General features: G+C 39.9%; 1 protein-coding gene across 3 annotated transcripts in view; it reads right to left on the reverse strand.

The window, feature by feature from the left end:
* Positions 1-762: 762 nt before the first annotated feature.
* The window catches only part of lingo2 (leucine rich repeat and Ig domain containing 2), a 216,522-nt gene continuing 197,389 nt past the window's right edge, over positions 763-19,895 (reverse strand). For all 3 annotated transcript variants that reach the window (XM_085789047.1, XM_085789046.1, XM_085789048.1), the window contains one exon: positions 763-3,725. In XM_085789047.1, the coding sequence (XP_085645173.1) occupies positions 1,872-3,713 (1,842 nt within the window). In that variant the 5' untranslated portion in view covers positions 3,714-3,725 and the 3' untranslated portion in view covers positions 763-1,871. The remainder of the gene's footprint in view (positions 3,726-19,895) is intronic.

Raw genomic sequence — 19,895 nt, forward strand, 5'->3', positions numbered from 1 at the left:
CTTTGTGTTCACTTTCCCAAAGATTGCATGTCTGAAAATCTGCAGAAGAAGAAGTAGGTTAACACAAACATGTTGTTGAGCAAACAACTTATTTCTAAGGTTTTTTTTTCATCAAAAGCTTTATGATCAACACAAAATGATGTTTTCAAGGTTAATTCTTCTGTGTTAACCACAAAAGCAGGTGCGTAAACAGAGAAGATTCTCACAGAAAAGACATTTCAAACTGAGGTTATAAAAGCTCCACTTTAACAGGAGGATGGTGGAGGCTCCAGGGTTTGCATTGATCACCTAAATGTTGTTCTCACTAGCTGTTTTGGCACCTGTCAAATATGATGTCAATCAGTTGCGTTTTTGGTAGATTTTGTTGTTTGTTCAGATGGAAACAATTTCGAGGTAGATGGCCTCAATGTTTTCATTACTGACAAAAGGTCTGGGTTCTTAGTCCAACAGCAATTAAACAAAGTCAACACTCAATGCAGCTGCACAAGAGCAGTCAATACACCTGGGTCTGTAGGTCAGCTGATAGTGGCGACTGCCAGCCGGCCAAAAAGAAAAGGACCAAAATGGTTTCATGAAAGCTGGTATAGGTCGCGGTTCAACAGCATCTGTGAGAAGTCATTGTTGATTTTATATTTAAAACACACATAGACCTGATATATTCATGGTACTGTAGCAACAGGGACGTCCTCCTCATAAGTCGACTGTGGGGGAGGAGAGAAACAGATATCATTATGGAATAACCATTTAAGGTCGACACATTGGTACAAATACATCTTCATTTATTTCACATACATATTTTTTTAGTTTTACTTTTGAAGTTTTCACAATCTAAGTGATTCAACAACAAAATGAGGAACTACCACAACAAAGTCCAAATTTCCTACTGGGCAAAATGATGCAAATGTCACTGTAGTAAAATTGACACATGTAGTTTGCCAACCAGCAAAGGTACAGTTAAAGGAATAATAAGAGACAAAAATAGGACAAAAAGGTGGTTCATGTAGGTACTTTCACCAATACTGGGTCATCTCATTGATGATCCATGTGTTACTGTATGTTAGATCCTGAACAGTGTTTGAGGACTGACTTTTGTAAAATACTCAACATTTTTCATCATTTTTTCCCCTCTTTTTTCATTGATAAATAATATATATTTATTAATATCTAGTAGTCAATTGGGGGATCAGGGACATAATTGCCCATAAAAGCCCTTCCTGAATTCATGGAAACTTTAAAAGTCTGAAGCATGTTCTGGCTGAACATGTGGGGTTATATCAATTTTGGCTAATGCATCCCATGAATATTGCTATGAATAGTTCTTTTGAATGAATATGTTCATACATGTACATAATGAAGCATTAGGTACACATATGCAAAGTATTGAACATAGGAAATTATGGTCTGTTTCATTGATTTGTTTGGTGAATAAGCATGGCGCAAGACTAAACAAAGTAGGTTAATAGCTTAGATACAAATTTGTACTGTACATGGTTCAGCAGAGTCTGTGGATCCAACCCAAAACTGAAGGGTTCTTTTTGGGCATATAAATTTCAAAAAGCTGATAGATGACACCTAATCCCTTCAGGTCCCCTTGACAGTAACAGTTTTCACTCCACATCCACGTTGAAGAAGTTGCCTGCTGGCAATTATGAAAGAGGATGTCCTACTATTCTTTTCGGTATTTCAAACCATCGTATCCAAGTATTTTGTAAAGATCCCATGATTTCAGGTACTGCTCATCTTTTTATGATGCCCCAAATCTTTTCACTACCACTCTCCCTACATTGGGAAGTTCAGTAGTCCTATTTGCAAAAAAATACATGGTGCTTTGGACATTTCCACAATCCAGAATGTTGAATCTAAAAAAGAAGTCACATCATTTTCATGTTAAAACGACGAGGACCGGCTTGTCCCTCTGCCGAGTCAATGTTAGTGCCATTGGACTTTGACCGAGGCACGTATTCAACATCTATGTTGTTTTTATGTTTTCCTTTGCCTCTGCTCCAAACAAAAAGGAGCAGGAAACAAAACAAGACCACTCCAAGGAACGTGAAACAACCCATAGCTGTCGAAACCAGAATAGTCTTTAGGTCCAAACCAAGGGTCACACCGGCCGTCCCATTGGCAGTGGTATTGCTAGGATCTGTGTAGTACTGGGTCCTGTTAGCGTACAGTGATCCCAGACTTTTCACTGCCAATGAAGTCATCAGGCTGTCATTCCCAGCGGAGTTTGAAGCGTGGCAAAGGTACACTCCACTGTCTTGTACCTCTGCCGACTTGATCTCCAGAGTACCATTGTTGTGGACGGTCACTCTTCCATGGCTCCTTCTTGTCAGAACTTGTCGGCGTGGGGACAACCAGGACACAGTGGGTCTTGGTGTCCCCTCAGCACTGCAGCGCAACATTGCCTGTTGGCCTTCATCCACAGTGATTGTTTGTGTTTTATTTTCGCGAATTTTTGGCTTAGTGCATGTCATGTAGTAAGACAAAAGAGTCTCCTTAAACTCCTTGAAAGGCCTGCCGCGGATACCCTCGGGTGTGCTGCACTCCGGCTGAAAATCCCCAAAGAAGATCGAGTGCCTTTTTTGTATGATCCACATGAGACGACAGTCGCACACTAAAGGGTTGTTGTCAATCAGAAGAACCTCCAGAGACTCAGGGGACTGAAAAACACCCTTCTCCAACGTATCCAGTCGGTTGTGAGAGACATTAAGGACTTTGAGCCCCCGTAGGCCCTGGAAAGCATACGGTTCAATGGTGGTTAACTGAGCACCAACCAGATGGAGCTCTCGCAGCCGGACCAGCTCCATGAGCATTCCCCCTTCAATGTGCCTGATGCGGTTGTAGGACAGATTGAGGTGTGTCAGGTAGGGCAGATGCTTCAGGGCTTGGTAAGGAAAGGAGGACAAGTTGGTATTGGTTATGAACAGCATCGTCAGATTGAGGCCATGCAGGGTATTGGCTGGCACATGGTCTAGCAAAGGCCAATTATCAATTTCTAAATGCCGCAGTCGGAACAGCTTTTTGAACGAGTAAGGATGCAAAGTGTTGATGCTGAGGTATCGTAGATGGAGGCTGACAAGGTTATGCAGGTGGGAAAGGGCCTCAGTGGGCACAACTGTAAGGTTGCATCTTTCTAGGGTTAGTATCTCCAAGCTTAAAAGTCCACTGAACGCACGGTGAGAAATGTAAACCAGATCATTGTCGCCCACTTCCAAAAACCTTAGATTGTGCAAGTCCTGAAACATATAATCCAGGAGGATGACAATCTTGTTGTCACTTATATCCAGTCGGGTAAGATTAGTTAAACCTGCAAAGACGCCCAGAGGAATGAGTTTGATACGATTGCTCTTCAGACTGAGCGAGTGCATGGTAAACAGGGCGTTAAATGCTCCAGGCTCAACATAACTGATAATATTTCCACTAAGGTCAAGTTCCTCAAGTCCCGGAAAGGCAATAAAGTCATCAGGATTGATCATTGTCATCTTGTTCTTACTCAGGTCCAGGATCCTGGTCTCTGTTGGTATGCCGTCCGGGATGGTGGGCATGCGCTTGCGGTGACAGACAACTGCCTTGCTCTGCGCCGAACACTCGCAGCGAGAGGGACATCCCAGGGTAGAACCCACGAAGACAGCCACGAGGGCCAGTCCCAGGAATGGCTGCCAGCATGACACGACCGTGTGCAGCATGACTTTGCTCATACAGTCGACCATATTGTCACGGTTCTGGATGAAAGAGAGAGAACAAAGAGAAACAAAGGCTGGTTAAACATTAAGCATGGACCTCATTCTAGCTGTGCTCAAGTAGAATTAGTTAAAAACATGGCAGGACTCAATCTGCTGTGAACAAAAATGGCCCCATGTGCTCTTTTGACAACAGATTGGATGGACATCGCCGCACACAAATATCTAATTTTTGCCATCCTCTTTCCATCTAGTTACTTATTCAAATTCACAGGCAAGCTGAGCTGCTGGGCTCCAGACTTTGGATGGGCATCTCCCATCGTTTGAATTAAATAACCTCTTTCTCCCTTACGTCTTCAGTCACTAGTTGAATTTGTCGGCTGTCTTTGTTTTCCCTTCACCTGTGGGATATTGATGAAGCAGTGCTGGTTAAAATGCTTCCCTGGTGAGTGTTGGCACTTAGTTTGATTTTCAACAAATTGAAATTAACAGTTAAATGAATACAAAGTGAGAGTCTTGCAGCTCACTGTCTTATGTTACATTTTCTTGTCCACAGGATGAGCTCTGCTAGTCTTTACTACAAATGTGAGCCTGTAACATGGACCTGGGTGGCTGAGCAAACATCACATCTTTCCTAGACTGGTTATATCGCCACACTTATATCCACCTTCTCCTTCCGATTCATGTATATAATAGTATTCAAAAAATCTAAGATGACTTATGGACCCCACTGTGGATAAATAAGATGATAAATATATCTGGCTCATTAAAACACAACCTGGTCCATTTTTAATACATTTATGAACAGAACATTTTTTTTTATTCATAGATCTTCTTATGCATGTAGACAAGCAGATATATGAACTGAATGCACTGCTTGCCACAAACAGACTGTGTGACAGGTTGCAAAGATTGCAAACCATCCCTGTCTCATTTGGTGTGTCATGGGCTGTGCTAAATTTAAACGGTGAGAGGAATAATCTGAATTTCTCTCCAGGCTCTTAATATGCTAAGAGATTACAGAGCAAAGATAATGTGATGGCATAGCTATCTAAGGGGAAACATTATGTAAACGTAAGAAATCAATTCATATGGCCAAATAATCATAAAAGGTGTTTTTTTTAACAGTATCAAAATGTAGGTCTTAACAAACAATTCAAATGCAACATTGTGCAAAAATAAATTATTTGTGTTCCTATATTTAATCTTTTAGTTCATCAGAGAGCTGTAAAAAAAAAAGGACCATGGGTCAAATGGCCAGATTAGAGTCAGTGAGATGACACCAGGCAAACTGAGCAGAGGCAACATCTCCATTCATTTTCAACAAAGGTGTCACCACATAGATATTAATTGATTTTAATAAACCAAACATAGCTAGAGGCCAAGGCTTCAACGAGTCACTGGATATTCACATTTATAGCCATTTCTGTTGTACAAAATTTATGCTCTGAGTTGCTCCAGTATTTATGAATTTCAGGTTAATTCCAAGATTAAATCTGCAAATATTTATACATATTTATGGATTTTATGTGCACGGTTTCTGATTTTCATTGATCTTCCCCCTTTTTTTTTGTCCTTAACTTCCCTTTGCACCAGATTGCAATAAAACTTAAGTGCGACAAGTTAGTGGGCACCATATGGCTGCTTCTCTATTGCTGCTGACTTGTGAAACATTACCAACATGTGCAGAGGCTTTCTAATACAACTGGATCTTAAACTGAATCTTTACTCTCTGTTTTAGGTACATGTAGGTATCTTTCCACTCAGTTTTTGAACTACCATTATATTTGCCTGTGTCTGAGCTACTGCATCCACTGTATCTGCTATGCATCTTGTGAAGTATGTTGAAAAAACAGGTCTAGTATTGTCATTTTTGCCCTTTGTTTCTCCAACTTCGTTCTGCTTTGTGCTCAGTAGACACAGACTGCTTAATTTAACAAGGTACTGTTCTACTGCCTGATTTTATTAATCATTTTGTTGATATTATTGCATTTTATTTAGGCTGTGTAGTACAACTGCATTAAGCCAAATTAATTATATTCAGCCGTCAGGTACTAACACAAAATACTGATTCTAATACGACTATATAAAACAAGTGAATTGGCAACATTACCTAATACAACACAGAATCCTAGTACTCTCTCTACAAGAGTCAGTAAATTAAGTTGATAAATTACTTTGTTTAACGCAGCGTTCAATAAAACATTTCTAGATAGACATAACTAATGTGATTGACTCACACATAGAGTGCACACTTACACACACTCACACATCTCTGTGCAAAAGATTTTTTTTTTTCGTTTCTTCAGATTCTTCCCACATAATAACTACCTCATTCACACACACACACACTGTCCACATGGATTGCAGCACCATATGATTCCACGGTTTGCTAAGAGGGTGTCTAATCAGGATAATGATTAGATGTCTTTATAACAGTGTGTAATCAGAGTAAGAGTGAGCCTGTGATGTGACCCCCTCACCTGGGCACTGCTGAATGAGAAAACCATAATGCAAGAGCATCATTAGTGGCACAAGTGTGTCCTGTTCTGCAGTGAATGCTGTATAGAATTAGTCAGATGGCCTGAGGCAACATCCGCAAATAAAATCCCAGCTATCTGCTCATGTATGGTGGATTTCTGTGTTCTGGATGTGTTGCTTATTTTTCCGATTTCCTCATAATTTCCCTGTCAGCATCACCCTATGAATGTGCCCTGTGTTTCATGCAGATTTGTACTGACTGTGTGCTGCCTGAGCAGTTCAAGGACATTTTCTCAAGACAAAATACAGGATAGTTAATTCTGTGACCTATGATATTCAACAGCAAACGTTTCAATTTCACCTTGTTTTTTGTAAAAAATACATTTTAACAATGTTTCAGCAGTGTTTTTCCTGTATTCCTACAAACATTTCTGATTAACATGGACAACAGGATCAAATGACATCAAAGTGAGAGTGCTACAGGAAAGCAGAAAAAATAGATTCAGTCTGTGCAGTGGATATACCTAGCCAGGACATACAGAGCTATGGACCCAAAATTAACTCTTTCTTAGTCTTCCCACCATCCAGCCATCAATCTGATGGTAAACTGAGATAAAGGCCCTTCTCTCACAAACAGCAGCTTTTAGCACAACCAGACCACAGCTACATCTGATAGCAGGCGCCTCTTTATCAGTTGTTCCTCCGTATCAAAGGGCGCCAGCTTCTCTCTTAAGATTCAACATTTTTCTGTGAGATCTACCAGTTATTTCCACAAACAGAGAATCTATTTAATGGTGGAAAAGAATAAAGTACTTACACGCAAATACTGTACTTAAGTAGGCTACACTTTTGAAGTACCTCTATTACTTTGTACTTTTTCTCTATATTTGGACTCTTCTTGTTATAATGAGGCACTTGTATTGCTTTCTTTTGTTGTTGTCATTGAATGGTTCTTGAATCTTTGTGTATAAGGCCATTAGGGTTTTTAACCTCTCCCACACATACTGTTCTTCTTTCATTTCATTTTTCATTTTTTGTAATTGTAATTGATTTTTCTAGTACAAAAAAAAACAAAAAAAACTGTTCTGCACATGTTTTCTGCACATTTATATATATATTTTTTTACAATTCTACTTACAGTTTGATGCATTAGTAACAATATAATAAGAGTTCCTGCACTTTGTACAAAAAAAAAGAAAAGAAAATGAAAACAGTCTCTGGATTACAATGACTATCAGGAATTGATCTAAGAAAATCTTATTTAAATTTTAATAATTTCCTTAACATTTCCATTTTATCTTCAACTATTTCAGGTAATTTCCATCAACATTCACCAGCAGCCCTGTGATGGTAGAAATCCTGCAATGCACGGTGAGATAAGACGGCACAGTGAAGGTGTTTCTATAATGTGGCCCCTGACCCACATTAGTGCAGGGTTGGGTCCTGAGAGGGGGATGATAACAGCTAATGGTGTCTGACTCAGCATAAATCAGTGAACAGCCATTTCGCCGGGGTGCTGAGGTCGCCTGCACAATGCCATCATGGTGAGCATATGTACACAAGTGGAGCTCAAACTCACCGATCCTGAAATTATGATTTTTTTTGTTCCACTATGACAAATACAGGACAAGAGAATATGTTTGTCTTCACCCAGTTTTCACAGGAACTCAGTTTCCTATTCCCATCACAAACTCATTTCCATATGAATCACTGAACACATGTGGGGCTCTCCCATCCCATGATGCCTCTCTTTACTTTTCAACACAGCCCGGGGCTAACTGGTAAGAGGACGAACAGGAATGAAGTTGGTCTTCACCATAGTAGCGAAACACAGTTGTGTTGTTAGTCATGATTCCATGAACATCCTCGGTTCTCAGAGATGCCTCGTACTTTTACAGCATGTTATCTCCATCTTCAACACATAATTACTCTGAATACAGACTAATTTCCAGGCTCATATAGCTCCGTGTAGCTCTGACCACTATGCTCTTGACGAGCTGTCTAGGTGACTCAACGCCACAAGAGGTTTTTATCAGACTGAAATCTAGAGGTGAGAGTGGAGCTACTGTATACTGAGATTGCAATCTTTCTCCCCAGGCACTCGAGTGATATCATCGCCAAGTTTTTGTCTCCATCTTTCCTCACTATATGACTCTTTCATTTTGTTCATGCTTTTTTTCCCCCTTACTGTTTGTGCACCGAGTCCATATGTAAAATTTATCACAATTTCTATGGTACTACAGTACTTTGTGTCCATAGCATGTTATTAATTTTCCACTGCACAGAATACGTCACTTCTTAAGTCCACATAATGATGGTGCTAGTGTATAACCAACAAATTACAGTATATGCAACTTTAAATGGAAGTTAATAACATTTCAGTGTAAAAGTGGTAGATTACCATTTCTATAATGAAGCCGTTAACACCTTTCACAAAACAGTGGGAGTACAATAAGCCCACAAAAGTAATTATTCATAGTGGTCATACTGTATGGAGACAATGAAAACGGCAGTGAGTGATTTCAGATATAAAAGCCTCACATTTACAAGTATTATTCATTAGGTCTCTATATAAGAGGAATCAACATTAGAATCTCATGGTTTAGTCTATGCTCTGCTGTGATATTTGTCTGTATTGCACTGTATGCAAGAGTATGTGTATTCATCCACACAAAGTAGAGACTTCACATACAGCTCATACAGGCTACAACAAACTCCACAGAAACATGGTCGTTGACTTTCTTTTAATTGGAGCAGATTGAATCGAGCTATCATGGGTCAGTTTCCCCCTGCCGGGCAGCGTGGACGCCCACTACCCATGTTTGATTTCAAATTATTTATCAACTAATTAGCCCCACAGCTCCAATATGAACTGCGTATAATTATGCAAAATGATAAATGAAGCCACTGTATGGGAGGTCAGCTTGTTAGACGGCGACATGATCTAGCCACTGACTTCAGACGCAAACACATTGAGTGTATCTTGCAAAACCACATTTAAGCTGCACTGAACTTGAGGTAATTTTTAAAAATCCTGTTTTTGGATGTATTTGAATGCAGCCTATAAGAACATGTAACCTATCCATCTGTGAAAGGATTATCTGCGCTGTCATTTCAAGTGAAAACATGAAAATCAAAGGTGGTGGAACACATTTTTTCTGGACTAGCAATGACACAGTATGTGACTGGTTGACTTTGTAAACGCCACGTCCTGTTTACGCTCTGTCTCTTAAGCCATAATCCTGGAAAACTATTGGTTGTAAACATTCTCCTCTGGCTTTCATCTGACGGGTAACTTTTCACACCCTGAACGCTCACAAGACACTTCTTATTTTCCCCAAGTAGTTTGAGGATTTAGATAACAACTTGGCCTCTGTGCAATCAACCAATAAAAAGCCACTTGTGAAATTGGCCTGCCTCTATCTCCTCTGGAAAGGTTTTCAGACAGTGTTTGATGTGGCCCCCAGGCACTGATCATTGAACATAATGTGATTCCTCTTCACACAGAAAAGCCTCCATGCCTTTATGTTGGATGGTGGGAGACAGTTGCTTTCTTTGCCCGGCAATTATCGACACCCCTTAAAAAGTATAATCAAAGCGTCAAATTTTGATATTTTGCCTTGGAAGACGGCTGCGGAGGAAGAGCCACTTTGAAAGGCTGGGAAAGGAGGAAAATTAACTTTGAGCTGGAGCAAAGACGCAGTAGGAATGGGACTGTGAGGAATAAAGCAATAATAAAAGCAACATTATGTGCAATCATGTGGGGAGAGAAAGTGTTAGATACTGGATGCAGCAGTTTGAGAGCAAGCTCTTTTGTACATTAGCATCTGACATGGCTGCCCTCCCGTCAGTGGGTCCTTGCATATGCACTATATTCATCAAATCCATTTAAGACAGACAAGATAAAACCATGTCACCACTTTGGCTATAGTGTACTGCAGGCCTAGTGTAAGCACTGTTGCTCCCGCTGGGTGATTAAAGTTGCTGGTCAACGACCCATGCTTAATTTTTTTGCTTTCTGAAAACAGCAGAGCACATAGTACAAAGGCACGTTGTTTGACGCCTTAATTTCCCAGCTATCTTATAAAATAACACTACATTTTCACAGGGGTCAGTTTAAGGGAAAGTTATTAAATCGTCATTTTATTTTAATGAAGCTTATATCTTATAATGATGCTACCCTGAAGGAAAGATGTTATTATCTTGCAGGTTAGTTCATAGTCAGGGCGTGCAATTAACCCACCTTTTCAAAAGAGCATCACAGAGTAATCAGATGGGATCATAATGAGGGGGAAGAGACTGCAATGCTCTTTGCCTTTATCTATTATTGAGTGGTTCTTTGGAAAGGCCAGCGAGGCTTTAAGGTAAACCTGCCAACATGCAAAATGACACTGTGCTCCTTTAATAAACCACTGTCTGTCTGACTTTGCATGCAACAGAATGTCTCCTCAGGATGTGACCTGGATACAATTAAACAACTCAGCCTCTGTTAAATTTCCAAGTGCAAATAATTAAAGAAGGGGAGAAGACGGAAGCGTTTTCAAAGGTAGAGTAAGAAAAACAAAAAAACAGAAGGAGAGACCTTGACGATTCTAAATGCACACAGATGGTAGTAACAAAAAAATCGTGTTAATTGTTTCATTTTCACAACTAATATAAACTGGAGTGAATGTGGCAAACTGTATAATTCAATAACACACACACACACACGCAAACACTGCAAGAGCAACATGATCACAGTCACATGATCAAGGGTTTAGGGACCTAAAGCACTTAACAGTGAGGATCAACAGCCTTGGGGCAATAACAGGCTTCCATGCACAAATTGCCCTTCTGCTTGGCTTGCAGAGCGAAGTCAAAGCCCAATTAATCCGTGTTAATTAGAGATAAACTTGCTGGATTGAGTCAGTTGCTCTTTTCTGTGTCTGATAACCCATGGTTTGGGAAAGAGTCAAAACGACCGCATCAAACATCCGGATCTCAATTCATCCCGCGGGAAAAGCCTCTCAGAGAAGACAGTTAATCCCACGTTTAATAGCTATTAACAATTCTCAACTTTGGAGACAGGAAGGAGCTTGTGAGAAGGTACGAAAACTTGATAATTAAATGTGTGAGGGTAAAAAAATACAATGGCAACAGCATGACAAGACTTAACCGCTGGAGGGGATGAAATGAAATGATAAATTCATTATAGGCTACTTAAGGAGGGAGAAAAAATTGAAAAAAAAAACACAGCAAATATGTCAGTTCATTAGAGAGCAGTGTGTTATGTATTACCATCTTTATCACAGCATGTTTTTCTGACTTCAAATGACGCCCACTCTCTACCCCCATTGAACCCATTCAATGTAAACATAAATGCAGCTACATATTGATATTGAACCGATGTTATTGTGCTTTCTGTTGCCATTTCAGCAGGTCAGAGTGATCTCCAGAGAAGCCTGTGCTCTTTCACTATGAAAAGGACATTTAGGGCATTAACAGTCGCAAATAGTCTAAATAGGTTTTTCCAAATGATGCGGAACATTAGACCATTTCTTATATGAAGACAAACAAAATATATATATAGAAATGGATAAATATGTAGCTGATCCAATATTTGGTATTTTTTCATACAATGGCTCATGTGTGTATTGGAAAACATCATTGTGACCAATAAATCAGTCAGAGGGACATTAGCTCGTTGCAGATATAACTTGAGCATATATTATGGTCAATAAGTGACAATAAATTGTTTGTCTCCATCAAACTTCAGTCAATCAGTCATTGAAATGACAAATACATTTTCCTAATTCTAATCCTTAATTTAAATCTTTCACTCATCTCAAATTCATGTTAAAAATTCTTCCTTGGGCTTTTAAAAAAAAAAAATTTTTTTAACATTGAATCAAATATGATATGGCACTACGAGCTTCCCCTGCCAATAGGCCTATTTCACGACTTCCGGGTTTAGGTACTTCCGGTTTCCGTTACAGGGTAAAACTACTTCCGGTCGCGGAAGCGCAATGGCTGAATCCAAAAATAAAAGCTTCTGCTGCGTAATATAATACATCCATGTGCGTACCTCAGTGTACAAATTCTAGACAAAAACAGCCGTACTTGCATTTCCACGAGTTTCCGAAAGAAAGACCTGAGAAAGAAGTGGGTTTTGGCTACTGCTAAAAAAAAAAAAACAGCATAGACCAGCAGCATTTCCATGCTGGTTTTTCTAGCAGGGTAGGCTATACGAAGAGATGATGGAAAAGACTTTGTTTAGCTTGCTTTTGAAAGGCAAAATATTAAAACTAAACCGTACACTGGTTTACAACCGTTACTGAATTACTGTATATCAATGTCAGTTCTCCAACAAAATCTTCTTGCTTCAAGGTTTTATTTGTCACTGTCCAAATGGAAGATTAACAGCTAATCATTAGCCTACTGTAATAATGCCATACATAAAACATATTAAAGCAGATAACAGCGGCACGGCCGTTTCGGCTAATGCTGTGTTCAAGGCAGGCTTTTGAAACCGTAAGTTACAGCTTCAAGTCACAACTACGACTTGGTAGCGTTCCAGGTAACCCGTAGCTCGTGTTTTTACCGTCCTGTTGTCTGTGAAAGTTCCCTATAACGGCCACTCGTAACTTCCGACCCGTGAACTCGTACCAGATCGAACTGGTATGACTTCACAGGAAGGAAAAACACAAAGTACGAGTTTCCTTGAACGCACCATGAGTTAGCAGCCCCCGCCCTTGTCAGGCATCAATTGGTCCTCGTGCTACGTCACCACATTCACGCGCATCCCTTGGCTGCACACACAGCCCTTCATGCCGTTCTCTCCCCTCATTGGATAACACTTGTATCCCACAGGGAAAATTTTCTCCTCGTGTTACAGCAGAGCAGAGTGACGGAGAGACTCGTGTTTAGGCTGAAATACTTCATGTAAGTGATTGCTGACGGAAAATAGGACTATTTAGGACTTATATTAACAAAAACATTCCACTGATATCTGCTTTAAGCGGCAATATGTATTTAATCATCAAAGATGTTCACTCAAACCCACATTATTTGAAACAACCTTCAAACCACACACAGCCAGTACCACTACTAAGCATAAAGTCCGTTAGCTTAATGCTAACTAAGCATAACGTCCGCTAGCTTAATGCTAACGACGGGCTAACAAATTAGCATCGCTATCGCCGTTCAGCAGCAACTGACAGTGATAGCAGTAAAGCTGCTAAAAGTTTTAATATTCTTTAATGCGAGAACATCGCCGTTAAATCCGCAGCCTGTTGTCAGTTTATCCAGATATTGCCTGTTAGGAAATGTGCTTGTTTTGGGAGAAATGCAGAGGGAGCAGCGAGCGGGGACTAGTAGGCAGATGCTCGTAGCTACATCCAGGTAACTTTATCCACAGGATTTTAGAGGTTTACCGCTGACTGGTTAAACTTTTTTCAGGAGATTAATGTTAGTCTCACTGATGAAATCTTTTGTGGCGGTCGTATGAGTTTGTTTGAATGAAAAGTGTCGCCACTCTTTCAGTCGCTCTAGCCGCAGCTGACCGGACCGGATGTTGATTTACCCTGTGTGACGTCACTTCAGAATCTCGTGAAATAGGCCTATCATATTGAAACTGAACCACACCATTACCTCTAGGTTTGTAGAGGATACCAGAGTGATAGACTATAGCAGAGCAAGAGTGCTTTGATCACTGTTGTAGGAAAAAAAAGTTTCTATTTCTAATGTAGTTCAGGCAAAATTCAGTTGTTTCACTCTCCTCCATCCTCCTGCTCATCATGACAAGTGCAAGGTGAAGGTAGAAGCCCAGTGCTTCGTATACACTCCCAAATTCACTCAGCACATCAGACATCACATTAGGTCTGCTGCTTGAACTGTTTTACAGGGCATTGTGAACCACGTATAAAGTTATTTCATTCACAATATTTTTGATTTTTATGTTTAAGTTTCAAAAAAGCCTGAGCATCACTGTAAGATGATATTCAGTGTTACTATATACAGTAATTTGTAAACATAATGCATATTCACCTGTAAATGTCTTGAATGCCTCCTACATGACATGCAGCTGATTATCATCTATGTTGTTTTCAATATGCTCTCAGAACAGATTAATATTCCACTTCACTAAGAACACACACCCACACTCATTACTCACAATGCCACGCCATATTTTTAGATAATGAAAACACATCTTTCATCATCTGCACCCTGATCACCACTTGGACTGATAATGATAATATCTGCAACATGTGTTCTAATGTATGTATATGTAACTCTATTAGACAAACAGTAAATATAACATGTAGCTCACTAAGCTACACTGGCTCCATCGACTGAAACATCAATAGCTGCATCAGAGACCAGAGTCCTTGTCATACAAGCATTAGGCAGGCATTTACATGAATTAGTGCAAGCTGATTATTGATTAACTATAACAACAGACCTATTGCAGCTGATGTAGGCAAGAATCTAGACAGAGAGAGAGAGAGAAAGAGAGAGAAAATATACCAAAATCTGAAAAAAAACAGCCACTCTCCTCCTCTCCCCCTTGTGGGTATACTGTAATGCACACGACAACTGTAAGTCCAGCAGAGGGCAAACCTATAAACAGCATTCAACATGGATGCTCTTCACCTGCTTTCATGGTAAATCCACCTACACAAATATCAACTGCAACATATTTTACAGGAAAATAAAGTGAGGAGCTTGTTACCTGTCCAGCAGAGGTACAACAAGTTCTCTCCATTTCTGAAAGGGTTCACCAGTATTGACACGTGTCCCTCTGAAAGGACGTGTACAAGCATCTGCATTTGTAGAACAGCCAATAAGAACGCTCATTGTCTCTGAGAAGACCTGTGATTGGTAAAAGTCTCCTGCTGGGGGGCTACATTTCCTAAAGCCTGGAAACAAAATAAGGGGAGGTCCAAAAGTCTAGATTGCTATCAGATCGCTATATATGTGATTGACCTACAGGATTGGTACACAATGTTACAATGTACAACTAACACAAAGCACGATTCACGTTTGACATTTTTCATTTCACATTTCAGGCCATGCTACTGTGATAAGTCAGTGGCGCCTAAAGGGATTTTCTTCTTTTTTTTCCACCTGGTGCCCCTACAGAGAGATTAGCCCTCAACAGCTACCCTGAAGCTGTGAGGGATACTGTGTCTTGCTCATGGGTACAGCTTCCTGTGTGTGCACACGCTTGCCAACAAAAGACTTGGACCTGGAAGCAGCGAGTGTAAAGGAACTGCTCCCTAAATCATGACTGACTGCTGCCAGCAACAGGTACGGAAGGATAAGAGTCAGGCAGGAAATAAAGAAGCTCCCCTTAGTCCTTCCTTTAATCTTCTTTCTTTTAATGACTCCATAATAAACGTGGATAACAGGCAAAACTGCCTGATTCTTTCTTTTTGTCACTGATCGCTTATATTTTCACTGACCTACAGTACGTATTCAGCCTCGCGTCAAAATATCATTTCTGAAAGGGTGAGCAGAACCTTGGGTGAATGTCTGTTATGTCTGCCTTCTCTGGAGCTGGAAAGCCTTGTGAGATAAATGTGTGGACTGATTAAAATGCGTCTGCAGCAGCACCGTTAACACGTTGTGTGGGCTCCTGAGAGCCCTTGTGGATTCGCTCCTTGCTCCCCACCCTTCCACCCCGCCACGTCTGGACAGCCTACATCAGGTCTGAGTCAGGGGGTGTTACATCTGTGCCATGACTCAACTCGCAGAGACGGTTTAAGGTGGTTGGCAAACCCCTTTACCCCTCCACCCACACACACCTCACTCTAGCCTATATTTACATCTAAACACTTTCATACAACTAAATATACCATACTGCATGTAGAGCCTGAAACAAAAGACAGAAAATGCTTCATGGTTAAAATGAAAAACAAAGCAACTATATCAACAATCAGCCATAATAAAGGAGGACATGTACTGCTGACTCTGTAAATGCCTGTAGCAAAAATTCAGCAAACAACAAACAGTATTACTGCAGCATAATGAAAGCATCACGCTTCCCATTGCCAAAAGTGCATCGGCTTAGACCAAGCACTGTGCTGAGAGAATGCTTTCCACTATTGCAACGAGACATTGCAAACATCTTACTGCCATATTAATACAATGGCTCCATATTCATTTAAAGCATGAAGGTGTAACACTCTGCACAAGCTTGAAGAATTTCTTAAAGCAACCAGTCTTGTCATTCGTGCATTCAGCACCATGCACACTCACGAGTGATCAATGGGAAAGTATTTCATGCCCCAAAACAGACATCCAAATGCAAGAGATAAAATTTTAAACATTTTTTTTTTTTGTAGGGAACAGAAATTATTCATGGCATCCGCTGAAAGGAACACATGCAGCTCTGACATACCCATGCATCTCCGTGATGTCGCAACTGTGTTTCCGTATACTTGGCATGAAGGCTTGTATAAATATGTGCCAGACATATCTCCATCCCTTCCTCCAAGACAAAATCTACTCAAAACTTCCCGGTTTAAGCCCAATTCTCATGTGTTATTCTTCCCTATGTGTGTGATGTTCTCATTCCTGTGTGTCTCCTCCTTCTTTGTCTTCTCCCTTCTCCCCCCCTGTTTTGCTTTCTGGACCCTCACTCAATCAAGAAATCTGGCCTCTGACCTTGCAGCTCAATGCCATTACGCTGCTTTCAATTGTGCAGCTTGTAGCGCCTCTGAAAAGACATTGTAGCTTTATATGCAGTCCTTAGTCCCAGCTCTTCATATCTGCTCGTGTGTTTTTCCCTTCATATGTATTTTGAGTCACCTGCTGGTGTGAGGCGTTTGAGAAGTGAAAAAATATTGAGGGGTTAACAGATACATGTATGCAGCTTGTTAATTGTATTTCAGATAGTCTCTGGAACAGTAATGGCATATTGATTTACTCCAATGGATCTATTGTATGTTCACACTCCAAACTGAAATCAAATTCTTAAACAGACAACACATCAGCAATGGTTCAAAAGATGATGAGGTGTTGATTTTGATAAACAATGCATTTCAATTTTTAAACACACAAAAGAACTGTGTTCATACAAATGTGTTGTTCACCTATGTTTACTTACTGTTTCTCAATCTTCAGTCTATGATGTGTACATAAGATCTATTCTATTTGCCCTTATTATTTGTTCTTTGCTTTCTTCTTTCAAATTTCAACAATAAGGCTCACAGATTCATTCACAACTTTCTGTGTGCTGAATGTTTCATACATTGTAATGCCTGCTGTATACGTGTTGCATTCAAAAATGACTGTTGTTATCTAATCTGCCAAGGTTACTTGGTACTGTACATTAACGTCCCCTTTCTACCGTCTTCTACCAACTATAGATGGTAGAAAACAAAGCAAATATTTAGATGTAAGATAGCTATCACCTAACCAATGACACTGTAACAAAAAAAAGAAAAAAAGAAAAACAATGAAAAGGAAAATAGACAAGATTAGAGTTGTAGCAATTATTATGTGAAGATATAATGCTTTTCTTTGTTGTTTTTGACAATAATCTAAATAGCTTTGGGTTTTGAACTTTCTTGTTCTAACAAAACAAGATATTTGCAAACATCACTGTGGGTTATGGGGAAATGGATAGACTTTTTTCTCTCCAATTTTTATTATCTTCAAGTCAAAACAGTTAACAGACTAATTGAGAGAATAATGAGCAGATTAATTGATAAGAAAACAATTGTTATTCGCAGCCCTAACACACTCTACGTCCCTACATCTGTTCTGATCTGATGTTATTAGCTGAGCACACCGCTGAGCCCGCAGGTAAAATAATGAGGCATTTGCAAATGCGTTATGATAGGTGTAAGATGAGCTATCACAGTGTTAATGCTATTAATGCTAATGTTATTTCATTGCATACCATTGCTATCGACACAGATTTAACAGCAAGAGGGCACAGCAGTTCCTTTCCAGTGGCAAAATGTAAATGCTGCTGATGCCAGTAAAACGCCGTACATACATATACGTAAGCACAGGTAGCACTGCCTCAAGACCTTAAGGTATTATCACAACCCAGGGGAATTCAACCAACAGGGCTAATCTAACTGCAGTATTATGGCTGAAGACAGAGGGTTTGCAAAGGGTTAATGGACTCTCTGGGGACAAATCAAAGCCAGTGTTTGAGTGATTTGACTGTTTTTATAGCCTGCTGTTATCAGCCATCCAATATGGTTCTCCCATGGGATTACGGTCCATGCAAGGATCACAAAGCCTTATTGGATATTGATCAGGTCACATGATTCTGTTGTTGTAGGAAAAACAGCAACAAAATAAAATAAAAGCTACAGCAGGTGGCAAAAGATAATGTCCAAAATGACTGTCCTGCTGATTCTTGTCTGGAATGCCTCAGTCAATATTGCATTTATGGCACTTCATGCTGTTCACTTCCACTTAAAGCACCATGGGATAGGTTTCCTAAAGCTCTCTCCATGTTTAGAATATCAGTGGAATTGTTTGTCATCATATTCCTCTCTCCGCTCTTCTCGGCATCTATAAATTCCTTCTCAGAAATAACCCAGTACAGTAATTCAGGAAGGTATACTGTAGTTATTTAAAATGTACACACTGCTATCTTTCCTATTACATTCTCATTTATAATTAATACTCAAGATGACCTTTTAACACCACTTATACTTTTGTAAGGATACACTATCATTTACCACTCATCATCACTTTCAAACAACATCAACATTTCTTCTGACCCGAGTATAGCTATATTTATTTTTGTCAGCTATTCTCACTTGGTCAGTGACTACCTAATAAATCTGCCCCGTCAATACTGTAATTACATAGTTTATTAGCCAGAAATTTGAATTTTCAGCTCAACTAACCCTCGAGACACGTCTTTATCACAGTTCTTTTTAAAAGAAAACCTGTATAGTAAATATTAATTTTAAAAACATAGACAGTGATATACATTTTTTAATGGTTTGACGATAAACTAGCCTCGTAAACCAGCCTCTCGCGGAAATGCATTTCATTTCATTTCTCAGAGAGTCTGGCCTCATCCCCCCTGTAAGCGTTTGGGGTGGGCGGGAGCTGAGCGGGAGTAGTAGCAAAGACGGTTTAATATCTTTGGTAGTAGCGTTGACAGACAACCCCATTCAGCCAATCAGCAAGTTGGTGTAGTGACGGGGCTTTGCACCAGTCGGTCCCTGATTGGCCAACGTGCTGTGTCGATCACAGCAGGCGACGCTGATTGGCTCGGCCTTCTGAGGGTTTCAGTCCAAATGCTTAGAATGGGGATGAGGCCAGACTCTCCCTCGGAATGAAATGAAATGCACTTCCGCGAGAGGCTGGTTTACGAGGCTAACGATAAACATGACGACCAGAAAAATAAGGAAAAACCAAATTTACTATATTGGTCTGTATTGGTTGAATAACAGTTTCTTATATGCTGATAACCAATTTTGTACAAGAGAGAGGGAATAAAAGCGTCTACATTTCAGCTGAAATCAATAGGAAATTCGATGTAAAGCACCTTTTCCATTGTTTATTGTGCTATAGACTAGTACTATTGCAGTCATGTAACTAAACACCATACATATGTCTGATTTTTTCAAAAAATACATTATTTCCCAAGAAAAAGACCAAAATGTACAAAATTTTCCTGTTTTGCACTGTGAAAAAGAGCTTCAGGATCTGTCCCCTTTAAAAGGAAGCTGCCAAACGAACAAACAAAAACAGACAGATAAGGTGCAGGTG

This window comes from Trachurus japonicus, chromosome 10, assembly GCF_045865225.1.
Source record: "Trachurus japonicus isolate A0001 chromosome 10, Traja_1.0".
NCBI classification, from domain to species: Eukaryota; Metazoa; Chordata; class Actinopteri; order Carangiformes; family Carangidae; genus Trachurus; species Trachurus japonicus.